Source organism: Protopterus annectens, chromosome 12.part0, assembly GCF_019279795.1.
Source record: "Protopterus annectens isolate FY-2018-M chromosome 12.part0, PAN1.0, whole genome shotgun sequence".
NCBI lineage: Eukaryota > Metazoa > Chordata > Ceratodontiformes > Protopteridae > Protopterus > Protopterus annectens.
The window spans coordinates 1,066,526,804-1,066,551,856 of record NC_056746.1 but is presented as its reverse complement, the minus strand read 5'-3'; the positions used below and the strand labels follow the sequence as shown (position 1 = coordinate 1,066,551,856).

The 25,053-nt window shown below is 37.3% G+C and overlaps 1 protein-coding gene across 1 annotated transcript in view; it reads right to left on the bottom strand.

The window, feature by feature from the left end:
- RBPJL (recombination signal binding protein for immunoglobulin kappa J region like) overlaps positions 1-25,053 on the bottom strand; it is a 353,030-nt gene that overhangs the window by 277,374 nt on the left and 50,603 nt on the right. Inside the window, exons 2-4 of the mRNA XM_044088991.1 lie at positions 24,291-24,370; positions 8,850-8,972; positions 8,068-8,138 (exon numbers count right to left, since the gene is read on the bottom strand). Coding sequence (XP_043944926.1) covers positions 8,068-8,138; positions 8,850-8,972; positions 24,291-24,370 — 274 coding nt within the window. The remainder of the gene's footprint in view (positions 1-8,067; positions 8,139-8,849; positions 8,973-24,290; positions 24,371-25,053) is intronic.

The window sequence follows — 25,053 nt, the reverse complement described above, 5'->3', positions numbered from 1 at the left end:
TCTATAACACCTCCTACACTCCGTTTTACAAAATAAAAAATTTCAACCATACCCTATCTACCCCCAAGTATAAGTTAAAAACCTCTAACCACTACTTATTTTATACCAAGCCTAATCTTCTTTCAACCCTCCTGCTAGATGGAGACATCCGCCCCAGTCCTGGCCTATCCTCTACAAATAACCCCACTGCTACCAACTCACCTACTATAAATTAACACTCCTCCTCTCTAATAAAACACATCTCCATCTACTCCATAAACCTACAAAGTATAACCAATAAAATAACTGAGTTACATGCTTGGATAGCCCATTATTCTCCACACATCTTAAGACTTTCTGAAACCTGGCTGAAACCTCATATCTCAAATTCTGAAATCCTACCCTCAGCTATAGTATCTTCCCTCATGATAGACTATCCAAAAAAGGGGGAGGTGTTGCTATTGTGCACTCAAAGCTACTTAACCTCTCCCCACTCTCCTTCCCCCACCCTGACTTTCATCCAGACAAGCTTATCATTCTCAACTGTCACCTTAACCCACACAAAAAAAAATGCTATTGCTGCCATAGATATTCTTTCTGGCAACAATATACCTATTCTAGAATCCATTCTTTCCTGGATCTCCCAACATTTGCCCTACGAGACAATCATTCTAGGAGACGTCAATATTGATTGGAACAAAGTGTCACTAAATTCTACCACTCTTAGTGTCAACCTCTATGGTTTCAGTCAATGGGTCTATATTATATAAGCGAACACACTAAAATGTGAATGCTATATAATCGACCCACTAACACCGAAAAAGCAAAATGTCGAACAAACAGATCAGCGATTTGTTTCCCAGGGAAACACACACACACACACACACACACACACACACACACACACACACACACACACACACACACACCCTACTTAAATATACCAACTCCGAGATCGCACCACAGTGAAGGAAATGGTAAAGTCCCGAAAACGGCCCAGTGATTTTTTTCCCTAGGAAAAAAAATCGCTGTTCCGTGCTTTTGAGATTTTGCCATTTCGGGTAAGTAGGTTTGATTAAGCAGCATTTGAAATTTAGTGCATTCGCTGACTTAATAGGGACCCCAGTCAACTTATCACAACCCCCACCCACATTAACAAAAATGCCTCCTCAACTCTAGATTGGATACTAACATCCAAACCTAATTACTACCACAATCCTACCACTTTATCTGACTCAATAAGTGACCACCTCCCTACCTTCATCCAAAGACTGCCTTCCCACACCACCAAAACCCACCTCTATAGAGAATCAAACAATCTAGCCAGCTTTAATGAGGAAACCTTTAAAAATCAACTCTCTCTAGTTAATGGGTCACACCTCTATGACCTTCCTTTAAATGATAATGTTCTTGAAGTCAATAATAATTTCCTTAACATACTAAACACTCCAGCACCTGTTAGAAAAATTAGAGTCAAGACAAATCCCACTCCATGGCTCACTAAGGACACCCTCTCCATAATGAAACTTAGAGACAGTACTTGGAAGCAATGGTTAAAGTCAAATTCCTCCTCTCTCCTCCTTACATTCAAAGAACTAAGAAACGTCACAAAAAAAACACATTATTCAGGACAAAAAAAATTATATCAGGAAGCAAAATCTACCTACCATTCAAACCCTAAAAAATGTTGGCACACCATGAATAAGACTCTTCACTCAGAGAAGCCTTCTACTCCAAACTCTTTCCCAATAAGACATCACTTGAAACTGCCACTCTACTTAACACCTATCTCATAGAATCCATCCGTAAACTAACTCCCCCTGACTAAAACTAAGGACAATCCCCCACCACCCCCAACAACTGCCTCCCCACAGTTTTTTCCCTGAAACCCATCTCCACTGCCTATATAAAATCCCTCTTACTGAAACTTAAACCATGCTCCCCCTTCTTTGACAACTTAGCCCTACAATTTCTCAGACTTACAGTTAATACTATTGTATATCCCATCTCTAGCCTTATAAACCACTCTATCAAAGAATCCACTGTCCCTGACATCTGGAAATCCTTCTATACTATTCCCCTTCACAAAGGAGGTAACTCCACAGATCCCTCAAACTTTCAACCCATAGTCTTCCTCTCCCGTCTCTCAAAAATCCTAGAGAAATGCATTCATACACAACTTCTCAAATAGCTACTTCAGGAAAACCTTTTGACCTCCTCTCAGCATGGCTTCAGGCCCCATTACAGCGCCTCTATCATTCACCCAGTCTGTCACTGAGGCTAGCGATAACAATAAACTGATGTCATGTATTTTCCCGGACCTTTCCAAGGCATTTGACACCATCTCCCACCCTAAGCTCCTATCTAAACTATCCGATCTCAGCCTCTCCTCCTCCACCATTCTCTCGTTCTCTAGCTATCTTAACAACAGACTAGAACCTATTAGGTGGCAAACTTCCTGCTCTCCTTTCCTGTCTGTTCAAATAGGAGTCCCTCAAGGATCCATCTTAGGGCCTCCACTCTTTAATATCTTTACAAACAATCTACACTCTGCCTGCTGCACATCTTCACTGATTCAGTATGCAGATGATTCTGCTCTTGTTACCTGCTCTAATAACCTCACTGACCTCCACACCCTCACTCAGAGTTCTTTCAACTCCATTTTACACTGGTTGATTAACAGCCAGTTCATCCTTAACCCTAAAAAAATTAATTATTTCTTTTCCTTCCAATATCTATGTCCAAGCTTAAGCCTCCTTCTATATCTCCTCCCTGGACAACACTATCATTCATGCTGAATCCCATACCAAGCTCTTATGTATTACAATAGACAGCCAACTAAAATTCAACCTTCACATCCAACATTGCATCAAAAAGACAAATGAAAAACTTGCTCTACTGTATAGAAATAAAAATATCTATCCACTACCTCAAGGGCTTCTCTTCCCCAGCCTACCTCCACCCCTGCCTACTGTACTCATCCCCTATATTTACCTACCTCCAAGGCAACCTTATAGCCAAACGTGAACAAACTTACAACCAAATTGCTAGATTTGCCTATAACCTCCCTTACAAATCTCACCACTGCCTATCTCGTAAACAATTACATTGGCTTGAATTCCCTCAACTACTCCAACTATCTCAGCTACAAATAGCCCATTCTCTAATTAACAAACCCTCAGACTGTCCCTCTCTGTCCTCTCTTATATCCCTGTATATACCTACACATCCTCACTTAATGCAGAACAATTCCTACTCAACACCTACAAACCAAACAAATCTATAGGCAGATTGCTCTATAAAAGTTCAATATCCAATACTTGGAATAAACTTCCCAGTAATATACGTTCTATCAAATCTACCTTGCTCTTCAAAAAAGAACTAAAAAACTACCTTGCTAATTCACCTTCCAGCTCTTGCCACCACCCTACCTAACTCGTACTCCCTTAATATGTCCTTAATATGCCTTCCTTTCCTTAAGAAAATATAACAAATAATGTGCAACCTCCCTCTCTCTACTAAACAGGAGTATATTTTAATTCACTGTCTTTTTCCTCCAAAATAAACAAACTTCCTGTTTCTCTCTTATTTCTGACTCATTTATGCATCTCTATCTCTCTATTTTTCTACCTCGCTATTAATACTTTTTTTTCTTTTTCTAGCTGTTCAATCCTCCAAGTTTTAAACAGGTATATTTCTAATTTATTAGTTAAGTTATGATAAAAATAACAATTGTTTCTTTATCTATTGTATATAACTTATTTACTCTATGTTATCTTCCATACTTCCTTCATTTTGTATCTGTTTATTTGTATATTGCATGTACTGCATGCATGTCTGTTCATTATTACTTCTTGTATAGTTAACATATTGTACTTTTTTGTGGAGCTTTTCTCCTCGGGTCTCCACTGAAAATGGGTCATTGGCCCAGATGGTCTAACCTGGTCAACGAAAGACAAAATAAAATAAGAATAAAATAATTAATTACTCCTTGTCCTTTCGAATACTGCTTATTATTAGCTGGTAAGTCACGTAGTTAAAGAAGCAAGACCCCAAAACAAAATACATACAAGCTGTAGACTTGAATGAGATCAAGCTTCACTTAGGAGGGTATAAACAAAAAAATACTGATTTATTTTGTACATGTTGGTGTTGTCTTTGTTTTATATCTGCTTGTCATAATCACATATCTGGCACTGTGACTGCAGGACTCTTTGCATCATAGCTCACTTTGTGTGCCACAGTGATATACATGGCAAGGGTTTGAAGTTAGCACAACAAAGATGGAGGCAGTAAATTCAAAAGGAGTTGTGGCAACCCAAAAGGATCTAGTGAAAGGGATTGTATAAGAATATCTCTACAAGAAAAATAAGGCTGATTTTTACCCATGTGAATGGTTTAAGTGAATGATGATCACCAAGCTGGCAATCCTGTACAAGCAGCATTATCAAATCACTCTGTCTCCTCCCTCAGAAGTGTCATGTAGTACAAATTCTGTTTTCTTCTGCTGTAGAACGAGACGTTTGTTTAAATTAACTTTGCTTATACTAATGCAGGGATATCAATATCAACCACAGTACTAAAAATAAATGTTTTCCCTTTGTGTGTGCCCTTGGATGTTTTATTCTATCTTGGACAAGAAAGTCTTGTACAAGAGGCCTAAAACCATGTTACTCAGAATTTTTACCCTACTGCAATATATGGACATGCATACAAACGTAGTAAGTTGCTAAAAAGAGGACTGATGTACCAATGTTGCAGAAGCAACACACATGGCAAATAGATTCTGATGTTCACACCATTGATTCATTTAGGTAACATTTATTGTATTACACATATTTTTATATTTTCATTTCCATACTGCTCTTATAGCTGTCATCTTACCATTCAAGGTTTATTTCTTCTGCTATTAGCCCAACCACAGTTGCTATAGTCTACCATGAATATACATTCCAAATGAGACAAAGCTAGAATAGAGGTATAGAACTTTAAGAGGGAGAGAAAGTAGCCCAGTTAACAACAGTTTCACTTCTGTATCTGATTTAAAAAAGGTATGTCATTACACTCTCAAATTTCTGAGAAAAAGTAACACCTGGTTAGGGGGTGTCGCATATGACTTGCTACAGATTTTGTCTTAATATCACTTGTAATCCTTAGGACTGAAATATGCGTCCTATAACAATGAGGTAAAAGCCTGGCTTAACACTCGATTCAAGACTGTGTCCTGAAGACTCTGATAATGTTTGGTTGGTAATTATACACTATTAGTGTATATTCAGGTATTGTAGAACCATGGGAACACCAGATCTTAGCCAAAAGGCCAACAACTGAAAGGTAGACACTGCAGAGAAATAAAATAATATATAAGTATTAGGGATGGATATCTGCCACCATCCCAAAAAATACATTTAATGCTTTGTTTTTGTTTTAATTGGTTCTGTGTATAAGTGAATAAGATGGTGTTGAGTCCATTATTGTAGTTTAGACGTCTAGTATCTCCTATGGGATATACAATACAATGGTTGCACCCTCTACAGGGCAACTAATTTAGAAAATGTATGTAGGGATTGAAGGAAAAAGCTATTTCTTTGCTTTTTTGTTTGTTCATTTGTTTGCTAGATTATTTGCTTGTTTGTTTATTAAAAGTAATGAGATGCCCTCTTCTAAGCATCATCAATACAAATGAACAACATAAGGCAAACAAAGACATACTCAAAATATGGCTGCAGGGGCATAAGTCATTTCCTCTAAAATGCAGATAAATGAATTAGAAATGTATTCATTTAAAAACATTCTCTTTCAGTCTCTATACAAACCCTCTTATAAAGATTACATTTAAGGCATTTCCAGAAAAAGTTCTCAAAATCACTCACCCAAATCAGGAAAGGTAGTTTATTCCACAGAAATGGATCAAGATAAAGAAAAGAAATTCGGCCCATTGCATTAAATTGAGCCAGAAAAACAGCTTACAACTAATTAAAGCTGACTTTCTGTAGTCCTCCATCCCTGCAATTTGTTACAGTTCTTTGTACAATTGCCACAATATGGCTCATAAGTGTTGCCTAGAGGTTTTCATACCAGTGTCTGTGATACTGTACCTGCAGTAGTAAGGATTTGGACAAACATATACCTATCCTCATTGTTTTCATCATTTTTTTAGGTAAGTCTACCATTTTGTCATGGCTTGCACCATTATCTTAATTCTCCATCTCTTTCCCCATCTAGTAATTCTGCTCCCAAGCCTGTTACCATCCTTCTTTAATACTAAATATATGCATACGCATACACACACACACACACACACACACACACACACATATATATATATATATATATATATATATACATATATATATACACACACACACATGTGGATCTACTTCATTTGACTGAAAATACACTTCACTGAAAACTCATTTCGTTGAAAGTTATATATGGCCTTTTCCCCACTGTAGTGTGATCCTGGAGTTAGTATATATATATATATATATATATATATATATATATATATATATATATTAAGGGGGGTGGGGGGAGGGCATAGCCCTCTACATATTATAAACATTTTAAACTATACACATTGATACTTACAAGTGCAATGAATAACTGTTTCCAGAAGAGAATGTATAACCAACATATGTGGGGGGCTTTGCCCCACACCCCCCAATGTGGGGGCTATGCCCCCCAACTTCCCCTTTATATATATATATATATATATATATATATATATACTAACTCCAGGATCGCACTACAGTGGGGAAAAGGCCATCTATAACTTTCAATGAAATGAGTTTCAGTCAAATGAGTTTTCAGTGAAGTGGGCTTTCAGTGAAGTGGTCCTAGTAATTTCATTTTCAGTGAAGTATATTTTCAGTCAAATGAAGTAGACCCATATAGATATATATATATATATATATATATATATATATATATATATATATATATATATATATATACATACATATACATACATACATATACATATATATATATATATATATATATATATATATATATATATATATATATATAGATATAGATATATATAGATATAAATATAGATAGATCCTCCTGCTCCTATATATATACATTTATGAGTCTATATTGAATAATCGAAAATTGAATTCACCGAACAGTATTTACATCAAAAATACTGTTCAGCAAAATGTTAATAGTGAGATCGCAGTACAGTCAAGATTGGAAAATTTGCTCTTTCCTCACTGTAGTGTGATCTCATAGTTGTTATATATAATTAGCGCAGGGTGTGGGAGGTGCAGCTCCCCAAAAGCAAATTAGCTGAACAGAATTTTCAATGAAAATACCGTTCAGTGAGTTCAATTTTTGATTATTCAATATAGTCCCTTAGTCCCTACATTTATATATATATATATATATATATATATATATATATATATATATATATATATATATATATATATATCTATTTTTTTTTTTTTTTTTTAGCTAGATAAGTCTTACTGCTCCTTCACCAACAAAACATCTTGACCCTCTCCCCATTTCTTCTCTGCTCTCTTGTACTGTCCTTGGTTGTCCTCTCCTGCATCTGCACCAGTGTTGTGGCTCCCTCTTTTCCTTACACCATATACAATGTGCTTAGTGTTCCTCAGACACTAGGTCTCATTTTCAAACAAGCTCAGCTCTTTATAGATCCCAACTATCATATCTCATGGTTCTGTGAACCAAAGTATTGCTTCCCCACCACACCCTGCTTCCTGTTTCCCTTTTCTGTAAGCGTTCTATCTAATCTTTCTTTTGTGTCTGTGATCCTGTTTCTGTTGTTACAATCCAATCCATTGGATGTGCTTGTACCTCTGATTCCCCCTTTATAAATTAAAATGGCAGTCCCACGCAGGTACTAATGCTGATCCACCCTAACATGTTCATTTCTGTTTGCATTACTGAAGCCTCATCTGAAGGTATGACAGTGATAATATGCATAATGCAAGCCCTCACACAAATTGAAATTACATATGGAAAGCAAACAAGAGATGCATTATTTGCATGGCTGCACTGTTCATTTATAGATTGTGGAATCCCGGAATTATGCCACTCTTTCATGGCTCTTACCTTTCAGTTGTTCTTGTTTCAGTTTCCAGCCTGGACCACTAAGATACACACATGGCGGAGGACAGAAAAATCTGCATTAAAACAGGATAAATGTCAGTCTATCAGATGATATAGCAATTTAGAATGAATATCCCTTATCCTCCCTGTAATTATGTGTTTACTTAATTATATACTATTTCTTCAGGAATCTAATTTTACCAACCAATTTGTGCAATAAATGTTAAAACAAATACCAAAAGAAAAGCATAAAGTGATCAGACGTGAACATTTTAATCGATACAGGCATGAATCTTCCCTTATCTTAATGTAGCTTTTTATAATTATTTAAGACACAATATTCCATGAGTTTCCTAACTTCCTGTATTCCACTTTAAACAAGTGCTCACCAGCAATAAAACAGGGGTCTCCTATTTCAAAGTCAACTGATCTCACTGGCAAACATATAAGGTCAAAACTTGAAATTTGACTAGTACTGTATATTCAGAGGTTGTACATCCTTGGGAACACTCAGTCTTAGCCAGAAGGCCAAGAAGTAATAATATAACACCTCAGAGAAACAATATACAAGTGGCAAGAATAGATATCTGCCACCCTGCCAAAAAAAAATGTGTTTATGTTCTAGTCTTTGGGTTGTCAACCATTTCATTTAACATTTAAGACTGGTCTAGTCAGACTGGATCATTGTTGTGACTGGAATCCACACAAAACAGAATCCAGCATAATCCTCCAAAAGAAAAAAAAAATGGAAAAAAACTGATGTCCACATTAATAATGCAGCTTACCTTTTTTCATTTCCATATGACTTCTGTGCAACTTTTGCATGTAATATTACTACTGTCTGATCAGGCCGAATCTGTAGATACTGACGCATCACATCTTTTGTTACAGTTTTTTTGGTATTATACCTAAATACATAAACAGATGAATTCAAGTCATGAATCTATACATATTCTACAAACAAATTTAGGAAATTGACAGATTTTGCAATTGGTGTTCATTTTTAGCAGCAAAACTAAGGAGCACGCATGTTGAGACTAAGCATTTTTATTGTTCTTAAGACAAATGCACATATGTATAAATATATAAACACACACACACCTAAGTCTTAACTGAAGGTGTGACAGTAATAATTTATTACACACACACACACACACACACACACACACACACACACACACACATATCCTTTTCCTCTTTGTGTTCACATTTGTTTCTGTTACTGCCCTCCTCTGGTGGACAGACCCACCACACTAAAACTAGCTTAACTGATGCAGTTGTAATAATATAAACTAGTACTTGGGGATGATGAAACTTGGGAACTTTGAGTCTAAATTATCTGTGAGAATTTAGCTAAGTAATAAAATTCTCAAAGAATGATGGAAATAATATGCAGACCTGCATTCTTGATCCCATAAAGCAGTGAACTCTGTGAAACTGGTTGCTCCTACTTATCTCACTTCAATTTCTCTGGAAAAATCACTGTTATATTGTGATGGTAATAAGAGGCTTCAGTAATATCTCCAATTCAAGTCAGACTTATGAAGGTGAGATTCTGCTACCCCTCCCACTGACAGGATATTTGAGATGAGGCAGGGAATGTGATATAAAATAGTGAGAAATCTCCCTGCTGTTTGAGGAGATGAAAGGAGCCATTTAGAAGAACTGTCCTTGGCCACCACAGGCGTAAACAGATAAAACTTCTACCGATTTGAATTTTCACTTCTCTGGAAGATCCTATGTCCGTTGTACAAGGGCTAAAACTAGGTGCATGACCCTTAATGCAAAAACACTAGTCAAGTCTCTGCTTCTTCTCAAAGGGATATTTTTAACCATTTCTTGTAAAACAGTAAGAATAAGAATAAATAATCAAAGAAAAGTGCAAATTTAGATAAATTCAATTTTGTTTTCTAATTTTTCTCTAATTTGTGATTCAGAAATTATCTATATTAATGAAAAAGGAGACAAGCCAAATGACAAATACTCTGATTTTAGTTATGAATTAGTTTCATTTTCTAGTCTTAATAGAAGTAGCAGCTAATTTATAATAAATATACAGGGTGGCATTTGCCCTTATATATATATATATGTGCTGAGAAACTCCTCGTGTAATTAAACCTAGTGTATTTTATTGACAAAACTTTTGTCATCTCCCAGTGGACTTGTGTGCTGGCTGTATTACCTTTACCAAAATGACTGAATGTTCCATTTATTCCATTGGGAGCAAGAGCCAGCATTGTTTTGGCAAGATAAGAGTCCTACAATTCAGTTGTTCCTGCTGGGGGGGGGGGGGGGTGATACCGCAATACTCCCATCATTCTCTCTATGTCAAGATTCAGATGGTAAGAGTAAGCCAGCTGCCAGTTTTGGTAGAGCCGGCCTTCTCATGTGGAGCTTTCGCTAGCATCACTTCTTTAAACCCTGATATTGCTGCCTGCAGCAGGGAGCATGCCTCAACATGATCTCCTGGCTACATGCAAATGCACATTGGCAGCATATACTCACTGCCACATGCTCCATGGGTACAACACCAAGCTCCTGTTAGGTGCCACCCCCGTGACAAGCCGGGGCACCCCTGCATGGGTGAGTGGCAACAGCTGCTCAACAGTGTTGTCAGACAGGAAACCATGTAGAATAACTCAAAGGCATATAGCAAATACAGACAAGTTTACCTACAGGCAAACTCCTCTGCAAAATTGCATGGATAGCCACAATGACCACCAGGGCTAAAATGGATGTAATGACTACAGTAGTAATACATTATAGAAAAGTGTACTCAGTGCAATGTACCCTACAACCCATGTTTTTGCCAAACTCAAATAAAGGATATTGTGGTGATTATTGAGGGTAAATAAAATGCACTAGAAATACACTGGTCTGGGTAAGTGTGCATATTGAAAAGGGCCAGACGTGAATGGTAGGAATGAAGAAAGAGGAATAGGACATGTGAAACATGGTAACGTACACAAGATAAGTCCATATCAAAATATATACACTCCAAAGACAGGTCAGTAGCATAAAATTAAGTATATATGTACATAGCACAGTACATAATGATGTTTACACTTTCAGTGCGAGAGAGTATATTTATATCATCACACATTATAGTATATTATGTGACTGTCACACGAGGTTACATGTCAATGGAGATGAATAGTTCTGATATAAACATCCTGACATAATCACTGGAGAGGACATTTAACAAGGACGATATATACTATATGAGTATATGCATATTGTGAAGGGTGAAGTTCTGCAAGATGACTTGCTTGAATATGACTGAAATGTCAGCATACCTCTCAACCAATTGGGGGCACATAGCAACAGGCTCATGGACAACATTAGACAGAAGCAAGCATTATCCTGGACAGTTTTAAAATAATACCACCATAAATCTGATATTGACATAAAGTATGTGATTGTAGGTTATTATACATGTTCTGCAAGAACACACTTGTCAACTGTAATGATTTGCCAGTATTCTATAATGAGAATTCAACACACCCTCCTTAACAATGACCACTTTTTGCAGGGGTTAACAGGGACAGTGTTACACCTGTAGTATAAATTGGAGGCAATCCTGGCTACTTGAGAGGTTTGCATGACACATAAGCCAAAATCCACATCTTTAAGCATCTAACTCATGTCATCAATGTTGTCAATGAGCTGTGCATTTATTGGGTGAATGATGACCTCTCAACCAATTGGGGACAAATTTCAACAGAATCAGGGACAAGTCAAGAAAAAATCAGGGACAATCAGGGACACTTTTAAAATATTAGTGCTATTAACTTGAAACATTGACAGAATCAGAGCATATGAATTAATATACATTTTCTGAAATAAAAGAAGTTTATAACTCTTAATTATTGTCATTATTCATCAAGTGTAATTCACCACCTTTCCTCCAAAAGTCACTAGTTTTAGGAGGGATTAAGAGGGACAGAGTTAAAATCTGAGTCAAAATCAGGGACGTCCCTGAAAATCAGGGACAGTTGAGAGGTATTTCTTGTAGAACACTCTGAAGAGAAGTCTGCATTGTCAATTCCTAATGGTTACACATATCGATGTGTGGGAGCTCACTGTGCCAAAAGTAATACCCTTATGTAAAGCTTCCTTGGATGACATAGGTATTTACCATATGGATAATAACACTTAAAAACAACTCACTATTATGAGTAGATTCCCTACACACAGCTGTTTATTGCATGCATCTGCCACATGTAATATCAATATATATTGTCTGAAGCATCTGCAATTGATGTGTGAATTAAGAACTGATCGATTCTAATGAATGGTATAGCACTATGCAAGACTGATAGCAATGCATTCCATGAGAAGAGAAACTACAGCACTGCAAAGTCTAGTGACAATGAGCAAGGAAGCTGTCATTGTGATATTTTTCATATACCAAGCAATACATGGAGCACACTTTCTATCAGCACATCAAACTCAAGACATGTGCCACACTGACATTGCCATGGAAAATGTTATACTACCATGAAATCCTGACATGCATGCATATATGCTCATGCAAACTATCAATTGGTAACACTGATGTGATATACTGGTACATCTGTGATGCTGTACAGTCACACTACAGATGTACCTAGGATACAATTGAACTTCATAGGTTTATAGGTGCAAAGCAGAGTACTAAGCTAATGTCACAAGATCCCATAAAATCCTAGCCATATTTAACATGAGTTTCACAACTGTCAATAGCTATGTGAACAATGTTCACACAGGTATGAGCCTATGCTGTGTTACCTAATACCAACTGCCTCTATCCATGAGAGACATGGGTGCAACAACAGGAGTACAATTAAGATTAACTATCCACTGATCTAAGTTGCACTTGAAGAGTGTCAAGAAAGGCCTTTGCTTTACATGAATGGCAAACTTTGCTATTTCCAAGGAAGGGATAGTGTCTGAGAGATGTATCTATCTCTCCAACATGATTTATTATGTCAGAGGCTAGGTTAACATCCTTGGAACGAGTGACCCATGTGCAGTTTGCATTAACAATGTGTAACATTTCCATCAAGAACAAATTGGAGAGTCCCCTATAGGCCAGACACAGATCTACCCTTAGTAGTCTGTTGGAGATGTAATACAGTGATGGAGCTTTTAGCTTTCTGCATTTGACTTGTTGTTTATACCATGTATCTTCAATGTGTGAAAACTCTGGGGTTGCTCCAGCTGTTGCAGATGTGTGGTGAGGTACATGCAAAAAGATGCATTGTACTCTATTGTAGGTGTGATATAGGCTGAGTACAATGGAATTATAATGTCCTTTGAAATGAATGTCCTGCCCATACTTATGAGTTGTGCCACATACAAGAGATTTGTCACCACTGTGGACACATGGTGTTCGAACTTCTGATCACTACCCACCTGAGTACTCAGATCATGTACTGCTAGGTATACCCATAGAGGTTGCTGTCTATATTGTAATTAGCTTGGGTATTTACTTTCCAAAGGGAATAATTATGCTTTTATGTTCATTTAGTGCATCTCCATGGCTGTGGCACCAATCATTTTTGTGCATTAATACTTTCTGCAGTATATCAATGGTGTTTGTTAATTCAATGATTGTCCACAATTTGCAGTCATCAACAAAGCTGGTAAGACAAAGACTGTCTAGGTTTATTTTGACTTCTGAGAATTAAGTACTGAACAGAAAAGGGCCTAGTACAGAAATCTGTAGTACGGCCCTGATCACTCTCCTCTTGCTAGAGGTGAATTCACACACTTTGATGGTATGTGTCCTGCTGGTAATCCAGTTGGCTACCCACCTAGTGATGTAGGTGTTTATGCCCAGTTGAAACATGTTTTCTGTAATACCAGAGTGTATATTTGTGCCAAATGCCCTGGCCAGGTCAAGTTAGGTGGCATGCACTATCTTTTGCTCATCCATGCCCTTGGTCACCTTCTTGAAGAAGTCAAATAGATTTAACAGATATAATATATCCTTAACAAATCAAAAATGGATCAGGTACACCATCAGGAGATTACCTGTGTCATTTTTGGTAAGGTCCATGATGATTCTTTTGATTGCATTACAGATGAGCTGAGTCAGGCTTATGGATCTCTAATTCTCTGGGTCAGGTGATAGTCCCCCTTGTTCAGATGGATGACTGATGCTGTACACCCTTTTGCCAGAACATAGCCTGTCTGGAGGCTGTGGTTATGTAGGGATCCAAATGTGTTTGCTATGTCAGGTTTTAAGTTATTGAAAAGGCAACCTGAGATGTTGTCAGGGGCCATTGATGCCATGCTTTTAGCCTTAGAGAGCACACAGATGAGCTGCTCTCTTCAGAAAATAAGCTGAGTAATGTTTGCAATGCATGTATATTTTGGGTAATGTCCAGTGTGGGTGAAGTTTGATCCAGATCTGTCAGCTAGTAGATTGTCTATTTTCCACAGTTGAGTATGGGTGCTGCCATCCACAAACAACTTTGTGCTTAGTTGTGTATTCCCCTTAATGTTTCATATGTATTTAAAAAAAATGATCTGTGACAACACTCCAAATACAACCTTGGGTATGCATCACATGCCACACAATGGGAGTCTTCACATAGTCATACAACTCTACCTATGTCACGTAATTACATCAATTGCACTTCATTTGCCTATATGTTTTCCATTATGGACACATTGAAAATGAGGTGGTTGTGGTTCATGCAGAGCAGTTACTGACACAAATGCTGACAGTCACACAGTGCTGCTGGGGACTATCTCAATAATCCTTGTAAATAGCAACACAATTGTATACACAATGAATTCATCAAGGTTGAAATTTAATCTGAATTAGTTATATGTTTATGTATATAAAAGCATTACAACATGTGGATGACACAAGACATTTGTGCCCATGTAATCAGTATGACATTATGCTGATGTATGTCACTGAACATTTAATGGTGGCAGGTATACACCTATACCATAATGCAAGTGTCACTGCGATGGTTGAATGAGAACTTTGTAGAATGTTGAGATATACTCCAGTACAAAAATGCATACCTTAGTAAGGCAACAGTATACATAGCATCACCCCATGTCAAGAGTTCTCAAGTGGCATATTAATATAGCTGTTATGGAAGGAATGTATAATAAAATGACATCAGTGGCCATCAATACATTATATCAAATAACAGACTGGAATACACTGTTGTAGGGTTACCATACATCCACACCACAACATAGCACATGTGGATGATAGCAACATTGACATGTACAATGTTCACAGAGTCATCAGACATTACTAAGCTAACTGCCAACATCACAAAAACATTCTAGCCATTATTATGGCATTTAAACAACAATTGCTATTTCTGTATGATGGAAGATAGTAAGGGTGTGTGCAGATGTGTGTATGTGTTTGATTGTATTACATACTGCCTCTGTTCATAAGTGAGTTGTGCACCACTTTGACAGAATTAGCAATCACACATCCAGTAGTCTAGAGGTGACTTGCAGAGTGTCATGGAAAGACTCTGCTTCATGATGTATGTATACATCTTTGAGATGATGACATCCTCCAGTCTTCTGCAGAAAATATGGTATGTGAACAGAAGGAAAATGGGGATGTTGGATTCTAGGGGCTATGTTAAATGTTCTCCAGAGTAGGAGTCAAATGAATAAAGATTCAAAAGATCATACAATGACCATAATATACCACTAACCACACTACAGAGCAGTTGACTAAGGTCAGATGTTAACATTAAAATGGTGTAGGTATGGAAGCTGGATTCCATAGAATGTAAGGTTAGCACCACCACATATGTCTGACTTTAACAGTGTCATGGCACACGTTATAGAGGCTGACAGCATCACTGTATGCTGAGAAGAAGATGTTTGGAGGAGTGTCTAACATAAATGTGGAGTCACATCTCGGTGTAAAATTGTCTCCAAAATATTATTTGAATGAACACACACTCAAGCTGACTGCTGTGAGATGCCCATACATGTCAAGCAGAGCAACCCCTTGACTCTCTTCAAAAGGAACCTTGACGATTGGATGGGAGATAGAAAATTCACCCCGGGGATCACGTCAGTCTCCCTGCTAGGCAGAGGTCCAGGGAAGTAAATATTGTGGGAAGAAATATCCAGGGAATTGTTATGGCTAGGCTTGCATTGGCCCTGATAGCCTAGTACCAACCTATGAACCTATGAACCTATGAATCCCTAATTATCTAGTTACAGAAGCTGAAGAACACAGTACTTAACATTAGTGCCACAGCACAAACTTTACTTAAACAGTGTCAGAGTACACTTTATAGAGGATGACATCATCAGTGTCTGTTGGGAAAAAGATGAAAGGTGGAGTATCTCACACAAATTTAAACATGTGTCCACAATGACAGCTAGCTGAACATAAACACACACACAGGTTGACTGCAGTGAGATTAGAACCTCTACTTACCTCTCTACAGAGCACAGCAATTAACACAAGTGCCACAGCACAAGTCTGACTTTTATAGTATCAGACAACACTGTATAGCAGATGAGACTTGCTTGCTGACAGCAGAATACAGACTCATGCTCTTCTCACTATGCACACACAAGTTGACTGCAGTGAGATTAGAACTCCTACATAGTTACACAAGCTAGAGAACACAGTACTTAATGCAAGCACCACAGCATAAGTCTGACTTTTCCACTGTTGCAGAACACTTTATAGCAGATGACATCATCAGTGTGTGTTCAGAAGAAGATATTAGGAGTGTCTGACATGTTAGTCTAAACCTGTCTCCACAACGACAGCTAACTGAACACAAACACATGCAAACAAGTTGACTGCCGTGAGATTAAAACTCCTGCCTACTTATCTAAAAAACATGGTACGTAATGCAAGTGCCACTGCACAAGTCTGACTTTTGCACAGTTGCAGAACACTTTATAGCAGAGGACATCATCAATGTGTACTGAGTAGAAGATGTTAGGAGGAGTGTCTGACAAGTTGCTTTAAAATTGTCTCCACAATGACAGCTAACTGAACACAAACACACACAAGTTGACTGCAGTGAGATTAGAACCCCTACCTACAGGTCACAGTACTTAATGCAAGTACCACAGCACAAGTCTGACTTTTCCACTGTTGCACAATACTTTATAGCTGATTACATCATCAGTATATGTTTGGAGGCCTGTATGAAATGGCTGTGTAGTCATATGTGACTGTCAAAATTTGAGTTCTCCCTGAGACTTGATTGCTGACAGTAGGACACAGACTATTGCTATTCTGACTATGCACACAAATTCTGACTGCAGTGAGATTGTAACCACTACTTAACTAGTTACATGAACTAGAGAACACAGTACTTAATGCTAGTGCTACTGCACAAGTTTGACTTTTACACTGTTGCAGAACATTTTTTTAGCAGATGGTATCAGCAGTGCATGTTTGGAAGAAGATGTTGCGAGGCCTATTTGAAATGGCTGTGTAGTCATGTATGACTTTAAAATGTTTTGCTCTCCATGAGATTTGATTGCTGGCAGTAGTACACAGACTTATGCCCTTCTGACCCCCCCCCCCACACACACACACAAACACACACAAGATGACTGCAGTGAGATTAGAACTCTTACCTAACTAGTTACACAAGCTAGACAACACAATACTTTAAGCAAATAGCACAGCACAAGTCTTTTATATTGCTGCAGAACATCATCAGTGTATGTTTGGAAGAAGGTTTTGGGAGGCCTGTATTAAATGGCTGTGTAGTCATGTATAACTGTAAAACTTTTTGTTCTCCATGAGACTTGATCACTGACAGTAGGATACAGACGCATCTGACTGCATGTGCATGCATGTGCATGCACACACACACACACACACACACACACACACACACACACACACACACACATGCACACGCACACATGCACACACACACACATACGCACACACACACAATTTGGCTGCTGTACTAATTGAACCCCTATCTAACTAGTTATTTCCCATCTGAAGAACACAGTAGTTATTATTTGCACCATCAACAAAGTCTGTTTTTTCCTTGTCACAGTGGTCTTTATAGAGGATGACATCATCATTATATGTTGCAGATAATGTACTTTTATGAGACGTGTTCAAAGTGTGTACTTTGGATTTTCTGTTTTGCTTGCAATGTGCAAACATACTTTAAAAGACAGCTTATTAAACTATATGCAATAAGCTGTCATGAATACATGTTGCAGAATGGAAGCATACATGCACCTGTTTCTCATTATGTTGTGTACATTATACACTTCCAGTCTCACATGCACATACATGCACAAACACTCACGCACATATTTTGTAAGCAGCATAAATGCAAGTGTTGATGTACAAGTGGTCATACTGAGATGAATTGATGTCCACAGTAAGACATGTATAAGATAATCTCAATGTCTATTGGCAGGATAAAGGTTTAACAAGTGTACATATTTCTGTATTTGTAGTTGACATTAGACCTATTGCTGACATATTATTTTCAAGTGCATGGGTGCAGGGCTCACATGAGTCTGAGTAAATATGTGTTCAGTCAATAACAAGTCCCTTCATTCTCTTTGTTTTTGTTTTTAAATGTTTTATGACAGGATGAAGAATAGCTAAGCAATAGGCATAGTAATACATACCAAACACCTCTTAACATAGCACACCACAAATAAACTAGTTTGCGCAAATGATGGCAAACTGTTTGCGCATGCCAGATTCGCATTTAATGAATAAAACTTGAACTTGAGAATTAGTTGTGTATATATGCTATGACTGAAATAGCTGACAGATACTATTGTGTTCATATTGTAATTTATATTGGAAATGTTGTGTCATTACTTTTATGACATTAAAAACTATTGCTATTGTTTTCCCATTTGTGCAGAATTATGGGATGAGCAAACATGGTTCTCTGCTTAAATGGGAAAATATTAATATTTGTTTTGGTTCGCCTTCCTTTGCACAAACATGTTAAGTGGTAAGGTGCACCTGTTAGCACTCTGGACAGTATGGAGTGTAAAAAATACACTTCTGCCTAACTCTTCCTATGGCAGCAGGTGTAAGAGCAATTAGCTCATGTTCAGAGCACAGATAACACAGGGTTCAAATCCAGAGCATTTCCTTGCTTTACAGATTTTGGCAAGATGGCATTACACAAGTAAATGTGATTGATTGTGTCTTTTCGGCTTTTCCCAGTTAGGGGTCGCCGCAGTGGAACTCCGGTCCTCTAATGATTGCTAGTGGATTTTTATGTACCGGGTTACCAGCCCTGATGCACAACCTTCAACGAAGGCATGCCCCATTCACATATGCCTCCACACAGAAGACGCTCTAGGTGAGAATCGAATGGGACGTCTTGCTATGAGGCGACAATGCTACTGCAGCACCACCACAGCAGTACACAAGTAAATGTGATAATTCCTGCAAATGTGATGGCCATTGACTACAGTGAAGTATTTGTGTCTCTTCCAAAATTTTTATCATACCTACCTCTATACAGTTGTACAGTTATTAGCTGTTTTGCAGGCCTACCGCAGCACCACCACCGCAGTACACAAGTAAATGTGATAATTCCTGCAAATGTGACGGTCAATGACTACAGTGAAGTATTTGTGTATCTTCCACAATTTTTATCATACCTACCTCTATACAGTTGTACAGTTATTAGCTGTTTTGCAGGCCTGACTTCAAAATACAATTTAGTAGACTGTCCAGCTTTCTACAAATGACAAGGGGTGGTACATGTTTTGAAATGATTACCTCTGACTCAGAAAATATGCTATTTGTGTCTTGCCATATATCTTGAAAAGTGTGTGCTGTATGCTTTTGTCACAGTGAGGACAGTTTGTACATGACATTAGCTGAAGAGTCCTTCCATTATCACCTGAATATGTCACTAACAGAATCCTACAAATGATTTTACAAAATTCCACAGTACATGAAAATGATAAACTATTGCATTGAAGTAACATGTAAGTAATATGCATCAGCACAGTAAAGTCAGTCTGGAGACACCATCCATCAACTTAATACCCTAACATACATACAGAGTATTTGAGTGGATGGGATGAATACAAGGAGATGAATATACGCCTAACAGTGTTTGTTTTAATGGAATATTAATGGTCATGTTTTTGTCTGCTGTGATTATTACCATTACATGCTGGGTAGCATGAATTGAGTGACATAGGGCTACAGAAGGCTAAGGAGAGGGACAACAGGCCTATGTCATGCAGAACAATGTTAGCTAAATATGTGATAGCAGTGGGAATGGATATAATTTCACTCATTTGTGTGCAGTAATCAGTATATCACAATGAGAAATCATAAGTTTTGACATTTTTAATATGTCTGTGATGAAATATTTAATACACATATATTATACAACGACCCCCCATTAATATTCCAAAATGTGCATGCTGATTGGTCAGCATGCATGTTGTAAATCAGAGTTATAGTAATGGAAAAAGGTCCGCTCGCCTGGACTTTTTCCATTAGTATAACTCTTTTTTTACAGTAACAGAAAATGCAAGATCTCTGTTGCTTTTTACACACTATCTCTGTTGCTTTTTTTAAAGGTGTCTCGCTATGTTAAATGGGTTTAATATAGCGAGACAGCTTTAAAATAGCAACAGATATTCTCTGTTGCTTTTTTTAAAGCTATCTCGCTATGTTAAACTCCTTTAACATAGTGAGATACTTTGTAAAAAGCAACAGAGATCTTGCTTTCTCCGCTGCTTTTTTCAAAACTGTCTCTCTATGTTAAATGGGTTTAACATAGTGAGACAGCTTTAAAAAAAAGCAACGGAGATTCTCTGTTGCTTTTCTTAAAGCTGTCTCACTATGTTAAACTCCTTTAACATAGCGAGACAGTTTGTAAAAAGCAACGGAGATCTTGCTTTCTCCGTTGCTTCCGCCTACAGCTCTGATGTACTGCATAAGCATACGCATGCGCAGTACATCAGGGCTGCCGCAGAATACCAGACAGCTGCAGAAGGGCAGCAAGGAGGCATTATACAATGCCATTATTTAAGAAAAGTAATTATTTTTTTTCTTAAATAATGTCATTAGATATAATAACCCACTTCTGGGTGTGGGTAATACTGGATTTACCCACAGTTGTCTTTGTTTGGCCACTCAGGCTTCACCCTTGTGACCAAACCACACCAACCATGGGTAAATCCAGCATTACCCACACCCAGGCGTGGGTTATTGCTATATTATCACACTAAGAAATGATGAGAGATGGATCTGGACTCAAACTGGGACCTTTTTACAGTATCTAGGCAGTCCATTATCACCCCCTCAGTCCCATTCATATTACTGTCAAGCAGCAGAACAAAATACCCACTTTTTCTTTTACTTTTTACTTTGAATATAATCTCATCTACCAAAATCTCAGGGTAACCCCTTTTCAAGAACATTCCCCTTAGAAAATGACATTCATCCAATGGTGTTCCCAACTTGTCATACATGCTGCTCTAATTGTCCTTTTATAACCACCTTTTTATGGGAAAATGAATGAGAACTTGAATAATGTAAGAGGGTGTAAGAGTAAGTGGGTTTTCTGTAAATACAGGCAATATACATGTTATTAATAGAATCCTTGTCTAATAGTACATCTAGATATGCATTATTTGTTTCACTCATGAGTAAACCCAAAAAAAATCTGTACTTTGACTAATATATCGACAAATAGTGCAATTATCTCCTTACTATCATGCCATATTATCATCCAGATAACATAAATATAAACTAACCAAAATAATTCCACCAGTGCTTGACTAGGTATACATCAAACAAAATCCAAAGAAAACCAAGTCAGTCCAAAAGGAAACCACAAAGCAGCGTTTTAATAATCCAAATAAAAATAAATTAGAGAAATGGTTAAGCACTTTCATCTGTCATACCTGTCGGTATCCCTGTATAAAGATCTTTTACGTCCAATGTAATAAAGACTAGAGTTTCATTAAATCCCACTCCATTAACTTTGTCTAGAAAGTGCCATGAATCTTTGCATAAATGGAATTTACAGAAAGGGAAGGAATTTTAACATGTTCAAGGCATACAATAGACCAACAAGCAGTAATAACTCTATGATTAAATGTAGGAGATGCAAATATATTAAAACTGGGGAACAAATTAATATTTTGGGCATATATTTAATATTAAGGATAAATTTTGTTGTGACAGTGATGGGTTGGTTTATGTGGTATTATGTCACTTATGCAAATATTTTTATATAGATAAAACAGAGCACTGGCTCCCGGAACACATTTATGAACATATTTACGATATCTGGAAGGAAAAGAAAACAAATGCACTTTTAAACATATAAAAGAATTTAGGGGACATACATTAAGTTTACAGTTATAGAAAAAGTGGAGTGAAATACTTGGAGATGTCCATGGCCATTAGTTTTAGAAAAAAGAGAATTATTTTGGCAATTGTACTAGAATGCATACAACAGGCCAGGGCTGAACAAGCATATAACACTAGCACTTCTTTTAAAACTAAAAGCATTGAAAAGATAGGTATTATTTGTGTATCCTAAGAGTACTCATATGACTTATATTTATTATGTTCTGGGGATACAATTTATGTACTATCTTTCTATTTCTTTAGTGTCCTTTTTTTAAAATAATATCCTGATAGACTGGTGTGGAATATGTAAAGTTACACTGATATGTGTTTTATTTATGTACTGATTATTTTTTTAATAAGATGATTTTTTTAACGATGACTGTTAAATGGTGAGTTTATTACACTTTCTACTGAATGTATGATGAAGTAGTATGTCGGTTTTAATTGTAATGACTCAACCCATGATTTTCTGAGGTTACTTAAACAGAATTTTCTAAAGGGTTCTTTTATCTGATGAAGTTTTATGTTGATATAAGACAAAATTCTTATTTTATTGAAATAAAATTTTTTCTTAGTGGACGGACCATGGTAGCGTAGCATTTTGTGTTTTTCAGTTTCTGGATCATTGTTTGGATTAAAGAACCATAGCTCTCCACTTCTTCAACAGTGTTATATGTACATGCATATAAAATTGGATGAATTTTGACTACCACCAAAACACAGGTGGGTAACAACAACACAATCATTTTATATAGTCAATTGGACCAAATTAAGTGTGTGGAGAAAACACATGTGTGAAGTGCAGAGCTATGTACTGAACACATTTTTTTGTGAGACAGGTGTCCATTTTTTTGGTTTTATTTCAAAAAGAGGGATGGTGAGGGACACAAAAGGTTGGGGGATGCCATGACAGGAGATAGAAAGGGGGACATCAGAGTCACATGCCTGTCAATCATGGGGACAGTGAGAATCTAGTCCTCATCCACAGAACTGTCATCACTGTCCCCTTCTCTTCCTCTTTGAGTTTGGGTTTATTCTGAATTCCCACAAGCAACTTCTCTAGATGGTGGAGGCATGCATCAGTGCTACTTTCTAAGACCTCATGTACCATGACTTGCAGCTGCTTGTGGGTGACATAATCCGCATCTCCACCAATACTCCCAGAGGATACCACAGCACCAGCTGCCAGGACACTGCTACCTGATGTTCAGGGTCCAAGTAGTGCAGGGGTTACAGAGACAGTACTGCTAGGTTGTGTCCCAGACATGTTGAGCGTTGGTGTGGCAGCTGTTAGAGAGGTGGCAGACTGAGCCACAGTTGTTGGTCTACCTCCCTGTGCTGGAAATCATTTTGTTTGCTGTCAGAAAATTATGACATCAGAATGGTGTGATCATACATATAAAAATAAAAATAGAGATAAGGGGTGGGGTTAGAGGAAAAAGATGAGAACCATTATATGTCACATACAATAATTTAGTACAATAAAATATATTTTTACTTTTACGTTAATTATAGTTTTCCAGAATCAAAATAAAAAAAATAAAAAAATAGGATAGAGAATTGTACCAAATAATCCTTGAATATGCATATATTGCATATATCTTTTAAAATAATACAGATTAAGTTAACAATATCACATTTATACCAATTTTGATGAAATTAATATAAATTTTTTTATTGATTAAAATGTACTTGTTACTTGGGGGATTTGAACCCACCACATCTGAATACATTATTACACTTGCCTCCTACAATTACCTTGAGCTAGAGAGTAAAGCATGCATGCTTGCTTTTACCGTTAATATATGCATGCTTAATTTGCTAGTAATGTTTGGAAGAGCAATAATTTACTAAACTAATGTTAATTTGTGCTGCATACATGCTCCTTGCTTCTCTGAGTCTTCCTAACTGTTCAGCATACACCTCCCTGTTGGCTGAAATCTCCTGAGCAGATGAAAACTAAAGAAGAGGAGAAAAAGAGACATGAAAACATGCATACCAGTCTTGCCAATGTCCAGATTTCTACATCAATTAATGTTGCTTTATCTGTATACTTACATAACTGTAGGATGTCAGCAGATCTAAACTCATACAACCATTGGTTGAGTTGTGCCTGCTTACACCATTTCAGGTCATTAAATGATGCTTGAATTACTCCCAAGGGTGTGGAATGTCAGTCACACTGGAGACAACCTTGGCTAGACTGTTCCAAGCCTCTGATTTATACTGAGACCTAGTGTAGTTCCCCCTGCAGCAACCTATAGCTGTAGTGCTTTACAAGGGGTGCAATAAATATTCTTGACTCCTCTACATGCCATCTTTGATCCCTGAATTTGGCACCATTTTCCCAGCTCCTGCCATGTCTGCAAAGGTCATCCAACAACAGTTAAAAGTGTCTTCCCATCAATTTGTGATATCCCGTTTTATGGCCAAAGTGCAAACCTGCACAACCATGGCAACTATGTTTGCACAATGGTGAGCAGAGAGCAATATTGTGAAACAGAGAGGAAGGCAGTTTATAAAATAGAAAGCATAATGTGACAATTGGCTTTAATTTATGACTTGTCTGCTGCTACACCTGAAAAAAGTTTGTCCAGTGGTTCAGACTGATATATTAACTGACTTAATTTTTAAGACCTGAA